We start from the raw sequence: 18,065 nt of genomic DNA on the forward strand, positions 1-18,065 counted from the left end.
AGCCTTCGGAGGGCATCTCAGCTAATGTCCTCACATGCAGTTTTCAACGTAGGTCATTAGATAGTAATCAGGAGTTGGAACCCTGGCTGATTTTTTTTCCCCTCCCTAGTTTAGGGGCACTTAGGTCAATCATAGTTGCCCCCATTACTACCCACGCCAAGGTTAGCTAACTCAGCACAAACTGAGAGTCAAACCTGGGACTTTCCAGTTACGGATGGCTTACTATTGCGCCTGGCCAGTGCCTTTATCTACTTGGTCATCAGCTAAGCTGCAATTTGTTTATAAAATGGCCATTTTCTGAGTTTGTGCTCCCAGTGGGGAGCCTCGCCCACCAGCAGACCATATCAGAAATTTGGGTGCGTATTATGATGGAAAATTGTGGGCATTGCACATCCTAATTTCTGATATATCCTGCCAGCAGGCAAGGTTACCACTAGGAGCACCAATTTAAAATTTTATCCCTGTTTAAATTCAGGGATCAAGGAAAGGATGCGGTTGAGGGGAATGTTGGAGACATGGCTCTGCTATTTCATTATATGAAAACTTTTTTTTAGGTTCTGCCACCACCAAAACTGAAGCTTCATAACAATTATGTTCATTCCAATAATGGCTACGGTGTTACCATAATCCAACCTGATGACAGATATTGCCGTGATACAGATGAGGAGGTACTGGAATGTGCTGCAGGAGGTGATAAAAGAGATGATCTTGTCAAGGCAATGCAGAATATGAGTCTTGAAATGAACAATAATAAGTTTGAAAACAATTCAATGGGAGAAATAGGTGTCATTGTTTGTTAATTACTCTGATGTGAAGGAATATTGCGGAGTTAGAAACTCTGTGTTTAACATTCGTCTTGAATCAAAAACAGATTTCTAATTATCTATTTAGTAATATTTGTTTCAGAATTTTTTTATTGGGTAATAAATACATTGATGTTTAAGAAAGCAGTACAGCTCAGATATAAATGCAAACAATAACTCAAGAACAGTTTAGCAGTTACCTGTATTCTAAACTGTTTAAACTACCTTCTATCAATATGTTGAGCAGTAATGGTGGTCTTCATTATTGTGTACTTTAGCTGGGCTTCAAACTTGTATGAGAATACAGCATTTTGCTACCAGCATTGATAAGAATCTGTACTTAAAAGCTGACTAAAGACTTGGGACTTGTTTTTTTAAAAGTTCATGAATTTTCCACAACTTTGTTACATTTTCTGTATTTTAAATGAACCTGCAGAAAAGTTGAACATTTTGTAAGCTTGTGACAATGGCATGGAATTATCACAAAGTTACCATATTGATATGGATTGCAGCTAATTTGAAGGAAAGTAGCAGTTAAATGTCTAAGGAAATTTACCCACAGTTGTGTAACCCAAGTTCTCAGAAGACAATACTGACACTCTGTATGGGTCCCTGAAGCATAAAATAAAAGTATTTGAAGCCTAATAACTGAGAGCATTCATGATCTACATATGAAATGATGTATTTTTCACTACAGTATATAGTTGTATATTTAAGGGTATAATGCATTTTATTTAATGATGTATGATTTCACTATTAGATGCATGTGTCTGCAGACACTGCATTATAAACAGTCAGTGCAAGTGTGTGGGTGTAAAGCTGCTGCAAAATTACAAACTTTGTGCAGATTGACTTGAAACCTATAAGCCTTAAACTTTGAAATAAAATAAATCTGCATCAGAATCAGACTTACTGATTTAGAATTGTCTGATTACATCTGTTTTCACATTTAAAGTGACAACTGAGAAATTATTGACCAACAGCAAAATGCTGCATTGATCTTTGAATTCACTCAATAACCATTTCTGTTATATCATCACAGATATGCCAGGTAAAACTGTCATATGAGCCATACAAGGATATAGATCCTGGATCTAAAGGAAGCAACTGTTTTGTGACAGCAAATCCTCAGCCTTAACCCAATTTATGGGGCTATGACATTTTTCTCCTCTCTCCTCTGGCAAGGACTGGCCAGTGGTTCCCACCATATTGACCAAGTGGTGCAATATTCCAAAAACATCAGTTAAGGAGCTGTTATTACAGATGCTTAGATCTCAGAAACCACTTCAATGGGATACATACTGCATTTTCAAGGACGCCCAGTTTAGCTGAAGGGTATAGTTATATCTGCCATCTTGTGGAATTGCTCATTTACCCCCTCGCCCAAAGCTGAAACAAGGTAAGAAACTAGATGTAATCCTAAATTGGAGAATAGAAACTACATGCCCAATTAGCTTAGGACAGGCTCATTTAATCAGCAGAAGGTCACTAGAACATTGTCTCTTCAGAAATATTACAGTTAGTGATCATCCCCAATCTCATACAATAGAAGAATCCCTGCTTAACTGCTTAATCACTTCCAAATTTTCTGCTCCAATGTTCTCCCTCCGCCCTCTATTAACCCAAACTTGTACAAAACATTATTATAGGCACCCTGTCCCGCACTAAGTCCCACTCATCTATCATCCCTGTCCTCGCTGACCGACATTGGCTCACTGTCCCCCACTGCATTAAATTTGAAGTCCTAATTCCTGTATCCAATCCTATCACTGCAATCGATCCCAGCCTACACACTCCCAGAACATAACTTTACTCTAACTCTAGCCTTTTGTAACCCCCGACCCCCACAATCCGATCATTGGCAGCAAAACCATCAGCTGCTTGGGTCTTACTCTCTGGAATTCCCTCCCTCAACCTCTCCACTTCCCTCTCTTTTAACACCTCAAAATATTTCCTCAATCAAGTCTTTGGCAATCCTCCTAATCTCTTAACGTCCTGGTTTAATGTCCATTTTCCTTGAGCTAATCTGTCCACAAAAAGCAGGACAAATCCAATCCGGCCAATTACCGCCCCATCAGTCTACTCTCAATCATCAGCAAAGTGATGGAAGGTGTCGTCGACAGTGCTATCAAGCGGCACTTACCAATAACCTGCTCACCGATGCTCAGTTTGGGTTCCGCCAGGACCACTCGGCTCCAGACCTCATTACAGCCTTGGTCCAAACATGGACAAAAGAGCTGAATTCCAGAGGTGAGGTGAGAGTGACTGCCCTTGACATCAAGGCAGCATTTGACCGAGTGTGGCACCAAGGAGCCCTAGTAAAATTGAAGTCAATGGGAATCAGGGGGAAAACTCTCCAGTGGCTGGAGTCATACCTAGCACAAAGGAAGATGGTAGTGGTTGTTGGAGGCCAATCATCTCGGCCCCAGGGCATTGCTGCAGGAGTTCCTCAGGGCAGTGTCCTAGGCCCAACCATCTTCAGCTGCTTCATCAATGACCTTCCCTCCATCATAAGGTCAGAAATGGGGATGTTCGCTGATGACTGCACAGTGTTCAGTTCCATTCGCAACCCCTCAGATAATGAAGCAGTCCGAGCCTGCATGCAGCAAGACCTGGACAACATCCAGGCTTGGGCTGATAAGTGGCAAGTAACATTCGCGCCAGATAAGTGCCAGGCAACGACCATCTCCAACAAGAGAACATAAGAACATAAGAAATTGGAGCCGGAGTAGGCCAATAAGATCATTCAATAAGATCATGGCTGATCTGATCCCAACCACAAATCTAAAGAACACAAGAAGTCGGAGCAGGACCCGGCCACATAGCCCCTGGGCCCTCTCCGCCACCCACAGGGCATTGACCGATCCGAACTCAGCTTCATGTCCAATTTCCTGCCCGCTCCCCATAACCCCTAATTCCCTTTACTTCTAGGAAACTGTCTATTTCTGTTTTAAATTTATCTAATGATGTAGCTTCCACAGCTTCCTGGGGCAGCAAATTCCACAGACCTACCACCCTCTGAGTGAAGAAGTTTCTCCTCATCTCAGTTTTGAAAGAGCAGCCCCTTATTCTAAGATTATGCCCCCTAGTTCTAGTTTCACCCATCTTTGGGAACATCCTTACTGCATCCACCCGATCAAGACCCTTCACAATCTTATATGTTTCAATAAGATCGCCTCTCATTCTTCTGAACTCCAATGAGTAGAGTCCCAATCTACTCAACCTCTCCTCATATGTCTGCCCCCTCATCCCCGGGATTAACCGAGTGAACCTTCTTTGTACTGCCTCGAGAGCAAGTATGTCTTTTCTTAAGTATGGAGACCAAAACTGTATGCAGTATTCCAGGTGCGGTCTCACCAATACCTTATATAACTGCAGCAATACCTCCTTGTTTTTATATTCTATCCCCCTAGCAATAAAAGCCAACATTCCGTTGGCTTTCTTGATCACCTGCTGCACCTGCATACCAACTTTTTGATTTTCTTGCACTAGGACCCCCAGATCCCTTTGTACTGCAGTACTTTCCAGTCTCTCGCCATTAAGAAAATAACTTGCTCTCTGATTTTTCCTGCCAAAGTGCATAACCTCACATTTTCCAATATTATATTGCATCTGCCAAATCTCCGCCCACTCACCCAGCCTGTCTATATCCCCTTGCAGGTTTTTTATGTCCTCCTCACTCTCTACTTTCCCTCCCATCTTTTTATCATCTGCAAATTTTGATATGTTGCACTCGGTCCCCTGTGGAACACCACTGGTTACTGGTTGCCAGTCCGAAAATGAACCATTTATCCCAACTCTCTGCTTCCTGTTCGATAACCAATCCTCCACCCATGCCAGAATATTACCCCCAATCCCGTGATTTTTTATCTTAAGTAATAATCTTTTATGTGGCACCTTGTCGAATGCCTTCTGGAAGTCTAAATACACTATGTCCACTGGTTCCCCTTTATCCACCCTATACGTTATATCCTCGAAGAACTCAAGCAAATTTGTCAGACATGACTTCCCCTTCATAAAGCCATGCTGACTTTGTCCTATTAAATTATGCTTATCTAAATGTTCCGCTACTGTCTCCTTAATAATAGACTCCAAAATTTTACCCACCACAGATGTTAAGCTAACTGGCCTATAATTTCCAGCCTTCTGCCTACTACCCTTTTTAAATAACGGTGTTACATTAGCAGTTTTCCAATCTGCCGGGACCTCTCCTGAGTCCAGGGAATTTTGGAAAACTATCACCAAAGCATCCACAATCCCTACTGCCACTTCCCTCAAGACCCTAGGATGGAAGCCATCAGGTCCAGGGGATTTATCCGCCTTGAGTCCCATTATTTTACTGAGTACCATCTCCTGAGTGATTTTAATCGTATTTAGCTCCTCCCCCCCGAGAGTCCCCTGTTTGTCCAGTGTTGGGATATTCTTAGTGTCCTCTACTGTAAAGACTGAAACAAAATATTTGTTCAGCATTTTTGCCATCTCCATGTTTCCCACCATTAATTTCCCGGTCTCATCCTCTAAGGGACCTATGTTTGCCTTAGCCACCCTTTTTCTTTTTATATAACTATAGAAACTCTTGCTATCTGTTTTTATATTTTTTGCTAATTTCTTTTCATAATCTAACTTCCCTTTCTTAATCAATCCTTTAGTTACTTTTTGCTGTCTTTTGAAGAATTCCCAATCTTCTATCCTCCCACTAAGTTTGGCTACCTTATATGTCCTTGTTTTTAGTCGGATACTATCCTTGATTTCTTTACTTAGCCACGGGTGGCTGTCATTTCTTTTACACCCTTTTTTCCTCAGTGGAATATATTTATTTTGAAAGTTGTAAAATAACTCCCTAAATGAACACCACTGCTCATGTACCGTCTTACCCTTTAATCTATTTTCCCAGTCCACTTTAATCAATTCCGCTCTCATACCATCATAGTCTCCTTTATTCAAGCTCAGTACGCTTGTTTGAGAATCAACCTTCTCACCCTCTAATTGGATATGGAATTCAACCATGTTGTGGTCGCTCGTTCCAAGGGGATCCTTAACTAGGACATTATTAATTAATCCTGACTCATTACACAGGACCAGGTCCAAGGTTGCCTGCCCCCTTGTAGGATCAGTTACATACTGCTCAAGAAATCCATCCCTGATGCACTCAATGAACTCGTCCTCAAGGCTGCTTTGCCCAATTTGATTTGTCCAGTTAATATGATAATTAAAATCCCCCATAATTATGGCTGTTCCCTTATTACATGCCCCGACTATCTCCTGATTAATACTTCTTCCAGCAGAGTTGCAACTATTAGGAGGCCTATATACTACGCCCACTAATGTTTTTTTTCCCTTATTATTCCTTATCTCCACCCAAACTGTTTCATTATCTTGATGCTTTGTCCCAATATCATTTCTCTGTATTACAGTGATTCCTTCCTTTATTAACATAGCCACCCCACCTCCCCTTCCTTCCTGCCTGTCCTTCCTGATTGTTAAATACCCTGGCATATTTAATTCCCAGTCGTTGTCACCCTGCAGCCATGTTTCTGTAATGGCCACAAGATCATACCCATACGTAGTTATTTGTGCCGTTAACTCGTCCATTTTATTACGAATGCTACGTGCATTCAGATAAAGAACTTTCAAATCTGTTTTGTGACGCTTAGTTCCTGCTTTTTCCTTTTTTAACACTTTACCTATTACTCCATACCTTCTGTCCCTTCCTGTTACGCTTTCCTCTCTCTCCCTGCTCAGGTTCCCAACCCCCTGCCACTTTAGTTTAAACCCTCCCCAACAGCACTAGCAAACACTCCTCCTAGGACAGCGGTCCCGGCCCTGCCCAGGTGCAGACCATCTGGTTTGTACTGGTCCCACCTCCCCCAGAACCGTTTCCAGTGTCCCAGGAATTTGAATCCCTCCCCCTTGCACCATTCCTCTAGCCACGTATTCATTTGAAATATCCTCCTATTTCTACTCTGACTAGCACGTGGCACTGGCAGCAATCCTGAGATTACTACCTTTGAGGTCCTATTTTTTAATTTACCTCCTAACTCCCTATATTCTGCTTTTAGGACCTCATCCCCTTTTTTACCTATATCGTTGGTGCCTATGTGCACCACGACAGCTGGCTGTTCGCCCTCCCCCTCCAAAATGTTCTGTAGCCGCTCCGAGACATCCTTGATCCTTGCACCAGGGAGGCAACACACCATCCTGGAGTCTCGGTTGCGGCCGCAGAAACGCCTGTCTATTCCCCTTACAATTGAGTCCCCTATCACTATAGCTCTGCCACTCTTTTTCCTCCCAGCCTGTGCAGCAGAGCTACCCGTGGTGCCAGGAAGTTGGCTGCTGCTGCCTTCCCCTGATAAGTCATCCCCCCCAACAGCATCCAAAGTGGCATATCTGTTTGAGAGGGGGATGGCCACAGGGGACCCCTGCACTACCTGCCTGCATCTCTTACTCTTCCTGGTGGTCACCCATTCACTTCCTGCCTGTATACCCTTTACCTGCGGTGTGACCAACTCGCTAAACGTGCTATCCACGAGTTTCTCTGCATCGCGGATGCTCCACAGTGAGTCCACCCGCAGCTCCAGCTCCGAGATACGATCGGTCAGTAGCTGCAGGTGGACACACTTCCCGCACACATGGTCGGCAGGGACACTGGTAGTGTCCATGACTTCCCACATCTTGCAGGAGGAGCATATCACGGGTGCGAGGTCTGCTGCCATGACTTGCCTTAGCTTAGTTACCCCTTTTAAATTACGTTGAAATTAGAAAATGTTAACTATACTGGGGACCTAGGTTCACTAAAAAAACACACTACCTGCTATAAAACCTGCAGATCTTCCCTTTCTTATTACTTTACTTACAGTAAAATGGTAGAAATACTCACCTGAACCTACTCACCAATCAGCTGCCTCCACTGTGCCGCGTCACTTTCTGACTGGTGACGTCACCCCGAACTGCCGCTGGTCTCAGAGTCTCGGTCTCAGAGTAAGCTCTGGTTTCACTCTCTCCGCGCTGTTTATATCCCCGCTCTGGTCTCGCTCTCTCCCGCCGCTCACCGACTGGACTCTCGCTCTCTCCGCGCTGTTTATATCTCCGCTCTGGTCTCGCTCTCTCCCGCCGTTCACCGACTGAACTCTCGCTCTCTCCGCGCTGTTTTTATCCCCGCTCTGGTCTCGCTCTTTACCGCTGCTCACCGACTGGACTCTCGCTCTCTCCGCGCTGTTTTTATCCCCGCTCTGGTCTCGCTCTTTACCGCCGCTCACCGACTCAAAGAGTCTAACCACCTCCCCTTGACATTCAACGGCATTACCATCGCCGAATCCTCCACCATCAACATCCTGGGGGTCACCATTGACCAGAAACTTAACTGGACCAGCCATATAAATACTGTGGCTACGAGAACAGGTCAGAGGCTGGGTATTCTGCGGAGAGTGACTCACCTCCTGACTCCCCAAAGCCTTTCCACCATCTACAAGGCACAAGTCAGGAGTGTGATGGAATACTCTCCACTTGCCTGGATGAGTGCAGCTCCAACAACACTCAAGAAGCTCGACACCATCCAAGATAAAGCAGCCCGCTTGATTGGCACCCCATCCACCACCCTAAACATTCACTCCTTTCACCACCGGCGCACTGTGGCTGCAGTGTGCACCATCCACAGGATGCACTGCAGCAACTCGCCAAGGCTTCTTCGACAGCACCTCCCAAACCCGCGACCTCTACCACCTAGAAGGACAAGGGCAGCAGGCGCATGGGAACAACACCACCTGCACGTTCCCCTCCAAGTCACACACCATCCCGACTTGGAAATATATCGCCGTTCCTTCATTGTCGCTGGGTCAAAATCCTGGAACTCCCTTCCTAACAGCACTGCGGGAGAACCGTCACCACACGGACTGCAGCGGTTCAAGAAGGCGGCTCACCACCACCTTCTCGAGGGCAATTAGGGATGGGCAATAAATGCCCGCCTTGCCAGCGACGCCCACATCCCGTGAACGAATAAAAAAAATTTTTTTTTAAATAAAAATTTTGGGACTTTACACGAATGGCGCTATACAAATTGCAAGTTATTGATCAAAAGAATCTATTCTTTTGAACTAAAGATGTGTTTTGGTAATCAAACTTTACCCCCAAACCTCCACATTCAGATAGGATACTGACATCATCCTGCAAAGGAAATCATTTGATGACACTATCCTTTAAGAAATGTGCATCTTGCATGGTTAGGTAATATTCCTCTACTCCACTGCAAAGGCACTTGCATGTCCGATCCTAGGAGAGCATTGATCAGAGACTCAAGACCTCCATATGGAATTCTTCCTAATTTATCTTGTGATCTGCTGCTTCTCTTGGAGGTCATGCTCTTAGTGGAGACTTGCACGCTATGAGTCAGTGATTTTCACAACTGGGAACGCATGAACTGTGGAGCAATATGACATGGTTATGACATACCTAGACATCAATGACATAAGGCTGTTGGATATCATGCTTCTCATACACAGATTCATGGAACTGACTCTACAGGTTTAGCAAGTAGGTACAAGAGATGCAGAATCTAATGGCAGCTTAGGGGACCCACAAATTCTGTAATGTCAGTTCCTTTATAGTAAAGTGCCATTGACAGTAGGTGTACCATAGATGTGCTGTTGAAAACACTCTTTCAATGCAAAAGTGCCTTGTTCTGTATCACACCCATAATCCTATGACTGGAGCAGGCAGCGCAGATAATGATAAATCAGTATGCAGCTAACCGTTTTGCACTGCACTTTTGATGTTAGTTGTGCACCCAAGCCGATACAGCAACAGTACAATATAAAAACAGTATAAGTGGCGGAACACAAAAACAGCGATAAGAATTGGGTAGCTATATCACACAGAGCTGGAGAGCACTGGTGGTGTGATCCTGCATTAAGTACTGAAATCATAGCCCTAGCAACTTTTGAGGCCTACGTTTAGAACAAGTGAATTGCATTTTTAATATTTTTCTGATGAGTACATATATGTGCTATATTCTTTACTGTTTGTTCATCTAGCTCATGTAAATAAAACCATTTGTTAGTTCAAATCCTGTGTCCCCATTTAGTAAGAGTGTATGAGAGAAGAGAATTCATGTGGCAGCATGTGGTATTTTCTGATAGCCAGTGTCTAGAGTAAAGATTCTCTGTTATGATCCTTGAGTCCTATTATCATTTACCTAGATAGTGGGCAGGAAAAGGTGAAATCCAGATGGTTGGGGAAGTGAGATCCATTTATGGGAATGACAATGATGCAGGGGAGGTGAGGTCCACTTACAGGTGTGACTAATGAAGCTGAACCCAAGAAAATATCCAATGTAATAACCCAAAAATGTGACAATCTCTAATTTGAACTGAGAAAGTGGAGAAGTGGTTCAGAAACAAACTAGAACCTATGCCTGGAGGAATTCAGCTTCAACACAACACCTGTGCAAACAGGTATCACATAATAGTCACTAGGAAGGAACAATGACATTCAAAACAAAATTTGGAACCTGGAAACTGGCATAGTTGACTGGGCAAGGCCAAATCAAACATGGTTGGTCATTACACAGATGGCATGCTGAACAACATAGGATATGTTCCATCTTTATCAACAAAACAAAAACTTGAATAAATGACTTCTCTGGAATCAAAGATGGACTGTTCTGACAAAACCAAGAACCAATAAATGGTAAATATGAACTTTTGTTAATGTGGGAAAGAACAAGAAGATCTGGTGCAGGTAAGAACAAAAGGTGCAGCAGGTCCGGCCGCATCTGTGTGAGGAGATAATACACAGATGCGGCCGGACCTGCTGCGATTTCCAGCAAAAAAAAGTTATCTGTTTATAATACAAACCCCAGCATCTGCTACATTTGACCCCTTGTGACCCCACCTCAGTATTCTTGGATGTAATGTTTCCCTGACTAACCTGCCTAAACACCATTCACTCCTTTGATTGCTGTGATTACCTCTCTGCCGAGGTGTGATAAAGGGCAGTTAGAAAGATTATCTGTAATCACCAGGCATTGTTCTCTGACTATATATGCTGTGCCTATATGCATCTCTTCACCTCACCTGATGAAGGAGCAAAGCTCAGAAAGCTTATGATTTCAAATAAAGCTGTTGGACTACAACCGGGTGTTGTGCATCTCCTTACATTTGTCCACCCCAGTCCATCACCGGCATCTCCACATCATGTACAAGGAGACCTTGACCCGAGTGCCTCCGCTGCATGGGATTGTCACCCCTCTTATGCCGCATCCCTCCTGATGGACTCGGCCAAGGATTCAATGCAGCACACGAACAAGACGGAGGAGAGAAGACAACCCTGCCTGACTCCAGGTTTGATCGGAAAGCTTTCCGATTCCCATCCGTTGATTGAAACTGCGCGACTGATATCTGTGTAGAACAGTTGGATCCAATTACGGATTCCCTCCCCAAACCCCATTTTGGTGGGCACATCCATCATGTACGTGTGGGATATTGTGTCAAAGGCCTTCTCCTGGTCTAAGTTGATGAGGCAGATGTTCACCTCCCTGTCCTGTACGTAGGTGATTCTATTGAAGCAGCGCCAGGCTATCAGAGATCTTCCTGTCGGGTACAGCGCAGGTCTGGTCCGGGTGGTTCACCACCTCCAGAGCTGACTTGACCTGATTGATGATGACCTTGGACAGAATTTTGTAGTCCACATTAAGAAGTGAAATGGGTCGCCAATTTTTGATTTTTCCCCTCTCCCTCTTCTGCTTGTAGATGAGGGTGATGATGCCTTTCCTCAGAGTCTGACAAGCTGCCTGCTAGAAGCATACCCCTGTACACTTCCAGCAGGTGTGGGCCTATCCAGTCCCACAGAGCCGAGTACAACTCAACTGGTCAACAGTTGCTTCGGGGAGTTTTACTCGTCTCGAAGGACCGGACGGCCTTTGACAGTTCGTCCAGAGTTAGCAGGTGATCCAGACTCTCCCACTTGCTGGCATCTAAAAGCCCCGTGACAGATGATAAGAAGGACTGGGAGGCCGTGCTGTCTGTGGGCTTCGCGTCGTACAGTCTGGCATAAAAGGATTTGCAGATCCTCAGTAAATTGAGCTGCGAGGATGTGACCACTGTACCCAAAGAATCCCTGCAATGGTTTCTCTTCCCACCCCTGCCTCGTCATCTCTGGAGTCTCGCATCGAACTATCCTTGGCCCCATCCTATTTTTCATCTTCATACTACCCCTTGGCAACATCATCTGAAGACATGTCACCCAGATCTACCTCACCACCATCACCTCTCGATCCCTCCACTGCTTGTACAACATCCAGCATTGGATGAACTACAAATTCCTCCAATTAAACATTGGGATGACCAAAGACATTGGCTTTGGTTCCTGCCACAAACTTTGTTCTCTCGTGACCAATTCCACCCCCGTCCCTGGCCACTGTCTCAGGCTGAAACAGACTGTTTGCAACCTCGGAATCCTAATGGGCCCTAAGTCCAGCTTCCAACCCCATAATCCTCTCCATCACAAAGACCACATACTTCCACATCTACAACGTTGCCCGTCTCCGCCCCTGCCTCAGCCCATCTGCTGCTGAAACCCTCATCCGTGCCTTTGTTACCTCCAAACTCGATTATTCCAATCCTCTCCTGGCCGACCTCCCATCTTCCACCGTCAAAATACTTCAGCTCATCCAAAATTCAGCTGCCTGTATCCTAACTCGCAGAAAGTCTTGTTCAAGCAGCACCCCTGTGCTCGCTGACCTACATTGGCTCAAAATTCTCATCCTCATGTTGAGATCCCTCCATGGCTTCACCCCTTCCTATCTGAACCCCGGAGCGTCAGCGCCGTGCGTTCTCCGAGCCGCGGAGCGTCAGCGCCGTGCGTTCTCCGAGCCCCGGAGCGTCAGCGTCGTGCGTTCTCCGAGCCCCGGAGCGTCAGCGCCGTGCGTTCTCCGAGCCCCGGAGCGTCAGCGCCGTGCGTTCTCCGAGCCCCGGAGCGTCAGCACCGTGCGTTCTCCGAACTCGGTAGCCTGCCTGACAATGACTGGATCAAATTACACATTGCAGAGAACTTGAATTATTCTGCAGCAGACTGGATCAAATTACACATTCCAGACAAAAGGTTTGGTGTACTCTCCTCCCACATCCCGTCGGTGGCAATAGCAGGTTATTTTAGCTCCACTAGTGGTAATAGATGTGACCCTCAAACATAAGTCAGTGTCCCAAGGGCTTGTTAACTTCACCTTTCATCCTTAAATTACCTGCTTATCATCCCACCATTCCCACAAGAACAAAGTAACCACTGAAGTGCAGTTTAAATTTTAATGTGAGGTTAAGTTACAAATATTCATAATATACAATTCTGTTTCAACATTTTCTGTTTTTATTTTAGATTTCCAGCAGTCGCAGGTTTTTTTTATTTTTTAAGGAGGAATGGTTGACAGGTGAATTGTCCAGCCGGAAATCAATGGCAGTGGCTCAGAATGGGCCTTTATAATTTGATTTCTGCAATATGAGTTTGAAAGTATCATTTATATGAACATACAGATGGGAAAAGACCCACTGGTCCATCCAGCCCGTCCAACACACCTACAATACCTTTTGCATCACAGTAGAGACACTCCCCACCCCACATAAAAGCCATGTGATCTTCTAGGAAAGGCAAAAAAAAGATAAAAACCCAGGCCAATTAGGGAAGAGAAATATAGAAAATTCCTCTCTGACCCCTTTGTTGATCGAAACTAGTCCAAGAGACCACTCTCACTGATTAATGTCATCCAGTGCCTGCCTTTTGTAAGAGATGATCTCTGCCCCTGCCAGAAACAGGTCCAGCTCTTGATTGAAAACATTCAGCGAATCAGCGTTCACCACATGAGCCGGCAGCCTGTTCCAGAGGTCCACTGATCTCTGGGAAAAGAACCACTTCAAGATATCTAACCTTGCTCTGGCCTTACATAACTTGAAATTGTGACCCCTGGTTCTCCCTAACCTATTTAGTTGAAACAAACCATCAACACAAACACAATCTATTCCCTTTATCATCTTATAAACCTCGAAGAAATCACCCCCAAGTCTATGCTTCTCTAAAGTGTAGAGTCCCAGCTCTTTCAGCCTATCTTGGTAACTAAGATACTTCAAACTAGGAAATAAATCTGGTGGCCTTTCTCTGCACCCTTTCCAAAGCTTCATTATCACCCATCATGTGGAGACCAAAACTGGATATAGTATTCCAATTTAGGCCTACCCAAGGTCTTGTACAAGGACAATATAGTATGCTTTGTCTTAGTCAATTATCCTATAATTACCCTGTTTGCTCTAGCTATTGCTTCACTGCATTGGCCATGAACCTTTTGGAGATCTTTGCAACAGAATGCCCAGATCTCTCCCGACCGGCTTCAGTACTGGTCTCTGAAGGGCGTACATATGTTCAACATTCGCCCTGCCCACAAGCACAACACTACTTTTTAAAAAAAAAGTTAAACATCACTTGCCAGTTACAAGCCCAATCTCCCCGTGCATCTAGGTCTTACATAGAATTAGATTGGACAGCACAGAAACAGGCCATTTGGCCCTTCAGGTCCATGCTGATGTTAATGCTCCACACGAGCCTCCTCCCTCCTACTTCATCTAATCCTATCAGCATGTCCTTCTGTTCCTTTCTCCCTCATGTGTTTATCTAGCTTCCCCTTAAATGCATCTATGCTAGTCACCATAACTACTCCTTGTGGAATAGAAGGATATGTTGATGGGGTTAGATGAAGAAGGGTGGGAGGAGGCTTGTGTGGAGCATAAACACCGGCATGGACCTGTTGGGCCGAATGGCCTGTTTCTGTGCTTTGTAATTCTATGTAACGTGCTCCTTTATTGAAATGACTTAAAGCTAACAGGCATTGACGAAAGGGTTTTGTTTTCAGAGTTGTCCATTTAATTTTGCTCGTCCTAAACTTGATGAATGCTTTTAGTGTATCACTTCACCAAGTCAGAACTAATTTTTATATGTTAAGCTGCTCAGCTTCAGTGCGAATATACTTAAAATGGGCAATAATAAGCAAATACAAATATTCTTGTTCTGCAGCTGCACTTTTATTTCTTCTCTGCAATACAATCAAAGTCAAATGAAGACATTCTAAACTAGCCATTTGCAAAGTAAACTTTAATGTACTTAAGGATTCTAAACTGCTATTTTAGATGTATCATAAGTACATTTCCTTATTGTAAGCTTGCACTTTAAAGTGCACACCAACTACAGAAAATATTTGCATAAAAAGAACTGACAAACTGGTTACAACATTTGCAATGTGCATGCAGTGTTGTTTTTCTGAAAATAATTAAATACAAAGCTGTATTACTATCAATACATATAAATTGTGCACAAATGCAACTTTTGGTCTCCTGCATTTCTCTAATAGGCACCTTTGCCTTCACCATATCCTCCGGCACCTTGGTTACCCCCGTATCCTCCTCCACCACTTTGGTAGCCACCTCCACCTCCACCACTTTGGTAGCCACCTCCACCGCCACCCGTTTGGTAGCCACCTCCACCGCCACCCGTTTGGTAGCCACCTCCACCTCCACCCGTTTGGTAGCCACCTCCACTGCCACCCGTTTGGTAGCCACCTCCACTGCCACCACCACTTTGGTAGCTGCGGTATCCACCACCTTGGTAGCTTCCTCCACTACCACCTCTTCCTCCTCCATAATATCCAGAACTGTAATTGCCACGGGAGCCACCATACCCACTTCCTCTTCCGTAACCACCTCCTCCCCTGTAACCAGAACCACGGCCACCCCCTCTTCCACCAAATCCTTGGTTGTCATAACGTGCCATTTTGGGAGGACGAGGACCATCACCAAATCTGTAATAAATCAAAATAATGGATTACATAAACACTATATGACAAATCAAATGCATAGCATAAAAAAAGTTTATGAACAGCTACTCAAATTTTGTCAAATAGCCGGGATGAAAATAAAGCTTTGGAGAGTTGGTAAACAATCTAATATACTAATTTAAATTATTTTGTGTTCTCTATATATTAGCACATGAACACAAAGAAAACCATTTAATCCCAATGTTCAGTACGAAAACACAACCATAAGTGGAGCAAAGTGAAGAGGTAATTGCTTATTAACAGAGGCTACCAAGAGTGAATTGCAATTATAATGTTGTTCTTTGTTATTTATGTAGAAGCTCATCACAACCAAAAAAAAAATCAGAAAAACTAAACATTGGTTTAGCTTTCCTGCTACCCCTTCCTTCAGAATTCACAATCCCAGAATACACTTTCAACTTCAAGTTCATTTTGCCAAATAAGCAAATGCTGACTACAACTTCCTCAACTTCAGTATCCCAGCAGGCATGGCTCCTTGTAATTGCATTAAGTATAAACCAAACTGTTTTTCTTACTCAGGAAAGTGCAACAAAAAATAGCTGTCTTTAATTTTATCTTAGCAGCTGGGGCACTCTTGTCCACTTTGGTACTGTAACTGTACATATTCCATCACAGAAATGGGGATGTTCGCTGATGATTGCACAGTGTTCAGTTCCATTCGCAACCCCTCAAAAAATGAAGCAGTCCGAGCCTACATGCAGCAAAACCAGTGGCAAGTAACATTTGCGTCAGACAAGTGCCAGGCAATGACCATCTCCAACAAGAGAGAGTCTAACCACCTCCCCTTGACATTCAACGGCATTACCATCGCCGAATCCCCCACCATCAACATCCTGGGGGTCACCATTGACCAGAAACTTAACTGGACCAGCCATATAAATACTGTGGCTACAACAGCAGGTCAGAGGCTGGGTATTCTGCGGCGAGTGACTCACCTCCTGACTCCCCAAAGCCTTTCCACCATCTACAAGGCACAAGTCAGGAGTGTGATGGAATACTCTCCACTTGCCTGGATGAGTGCAGCTCCAACAACACTCAAGAAGCTCGACACCAGCCAGGACAAAGCAGCCCGCTTGATTGGCACCCCATCCACCACCCTAAACATTCACTCCCTTCACCACCGGCGCACTGTGGCTGCAGTGTGTACCATCCACAGGATGCACTGCAGCAACTCGCCAAGGCTTCTTCGACAGCACCTCCCAAACCCGCGACCTCTACCACCTAGAAGGACAAGAGCAGCAGGTACATGGGAACAACACCACCTGCACGTTCCCCTCCAAGTCACACACCATCCCGACTTGGAAATATATCGTCGTTCCTTCATCGTCGCTGGGTCAAAATCCTGGAACTCCCTTCCTAACAGCACTGTTGGAGAACCTTCACCACACGGACTGCAGCGGTTCAAGGCGGCAGCTCACCACCACCTTCTCAAGGGCAATTATGGATGGGCAATAAATGCCTGCCTCGCCAGCTACGCCTACATCCCATGAACGAATAAAAAAAAATAGATGGCAGCATTCACTATTTCCAAGTAAAACTAGGTTAGTGCAGCTCTGACTTTGAGATTACCATTATTTACCAAACACTGTGCCAATTTAGGGACTATTCTATTAATCCAGCAACTGGGACAAAATCTCCAATTGAGTAGCTTTGTTCCCCAAATAAATGTTTTGTTTGCTTTTCCTCCTAAAACTATTGACTTAGGCTAAATAGTTCCATAAGCACCAGTCACCCTCTAGTATCTGCCCAAGCGCCCATTCTTCATGCGCGAGTCTACACACTGAGTATTGGTAAGCTATTCGACACGGTGCACGTAACAGCCAAGTCGGGTCTTGTCATTACCCAATGTCCACATACAGGAATCACTGAGGAACAAGAACTTCGGCTGGAACTCCATAGCTCATGGAAAAGTGATACTTGTGCAGCTTAGTTAAATATATTGGTGTACAGGATGATGTGGACAGACCACACACTGCTCTTCATCAGCAGTGGGGAAGATTCCCTGACTGGCACTTGAGAAATCCTGACTGCAGACAAGGTCTCAGAACGCTACTGAAGCAAGATTCCTGCCTGTTATTCACTGTGGACATATATCCTGATCCGGAGTATCAGATGTGAAAAAAATGGTCAATGCCATCAGTCCAACCATTTGCAGTTCTTATCTGGACTGGAGTCTTGGTGTGCTTAAAATACACCTGAATCACCTACTGAAGATGTATACAGGGCTCAAGATGTATGACAGACCCAGCACTTTCATTATACTATGTCTGTACATCAAGGGAGCGTGGGAGGCAAATCGCCCCCACCAGTGATGAAAGGCAATTAGTTTGGCTGATCCAGCTAGAGCTCTCGAGGGCTAATAGTTTTAAAACACCCTGGTCTGGAGATAAAAGCAGACA

The 18,065-nt window shown here is 44.6% G+C and overlaps 2 protein-coding genes across 6 annotated transcripts in view; one reads left to right on the forward strand and one right to left on the reverse strand.

Annotated features, from left to right (window-relative positions):
- The window catches only part of LOC137324902 (testicular spindle-associated protein SHCBP1L-like), a 42,512-nt gene extending 41,712 nt beyond the window's left edge, over nt 1–800 (forward strand). Inside the window, exon 10 of the mRNA XM_067989594.1 lies at nt 555–800. Coding sequence (XP_067845695.1) covers nt 555–800 — 246 coding nt within the window. The remainder of the gene's footprint in view (nt 1–554) is intronic.
- Nucleotides 801–14,835: 14,035 nt separating this feature from the next.
- dhx9 (DEAH (Asp-Glu-Ala-His) box helicase 9) overlaps nt 14,836–18,065 on the reverse strand; it is a 65,448-nt gene continuing 62,218 nt past the window's right edge. For all 5 annotated transcript variants that reach the window (XM_067990473.1, XM_067990472.1, XM_067990474.1 and 2 more), the window contains one exon: nt 14,836–15,630. In XM_067990473.1, the coding sequence (XP_067846574.1) occupies nt 15,177–15,630 (454 nt within the window). In that variant the 3' untranslated portion in view covers nt 14,836–15,176. The remainder of the gene's footprint in view (nt 15,631–18,065) is intronic.

The sequence above is a fragment of the Heptranchias perlo genome, chromosome 9 (genome assembly GCF_035084215.1).
Source record: "Heptranchias perlo isolate sHepPer1 chromosome 9, sHepPer1.hap1, whole genome shotgun sequence".
Lineage (NCBI taxonomy): Eukaryota > Metazoa > Chordata > Chondrichthyes > Hexanchiformes > Hexanchidae > Heptranchias > Heptranchias perlo.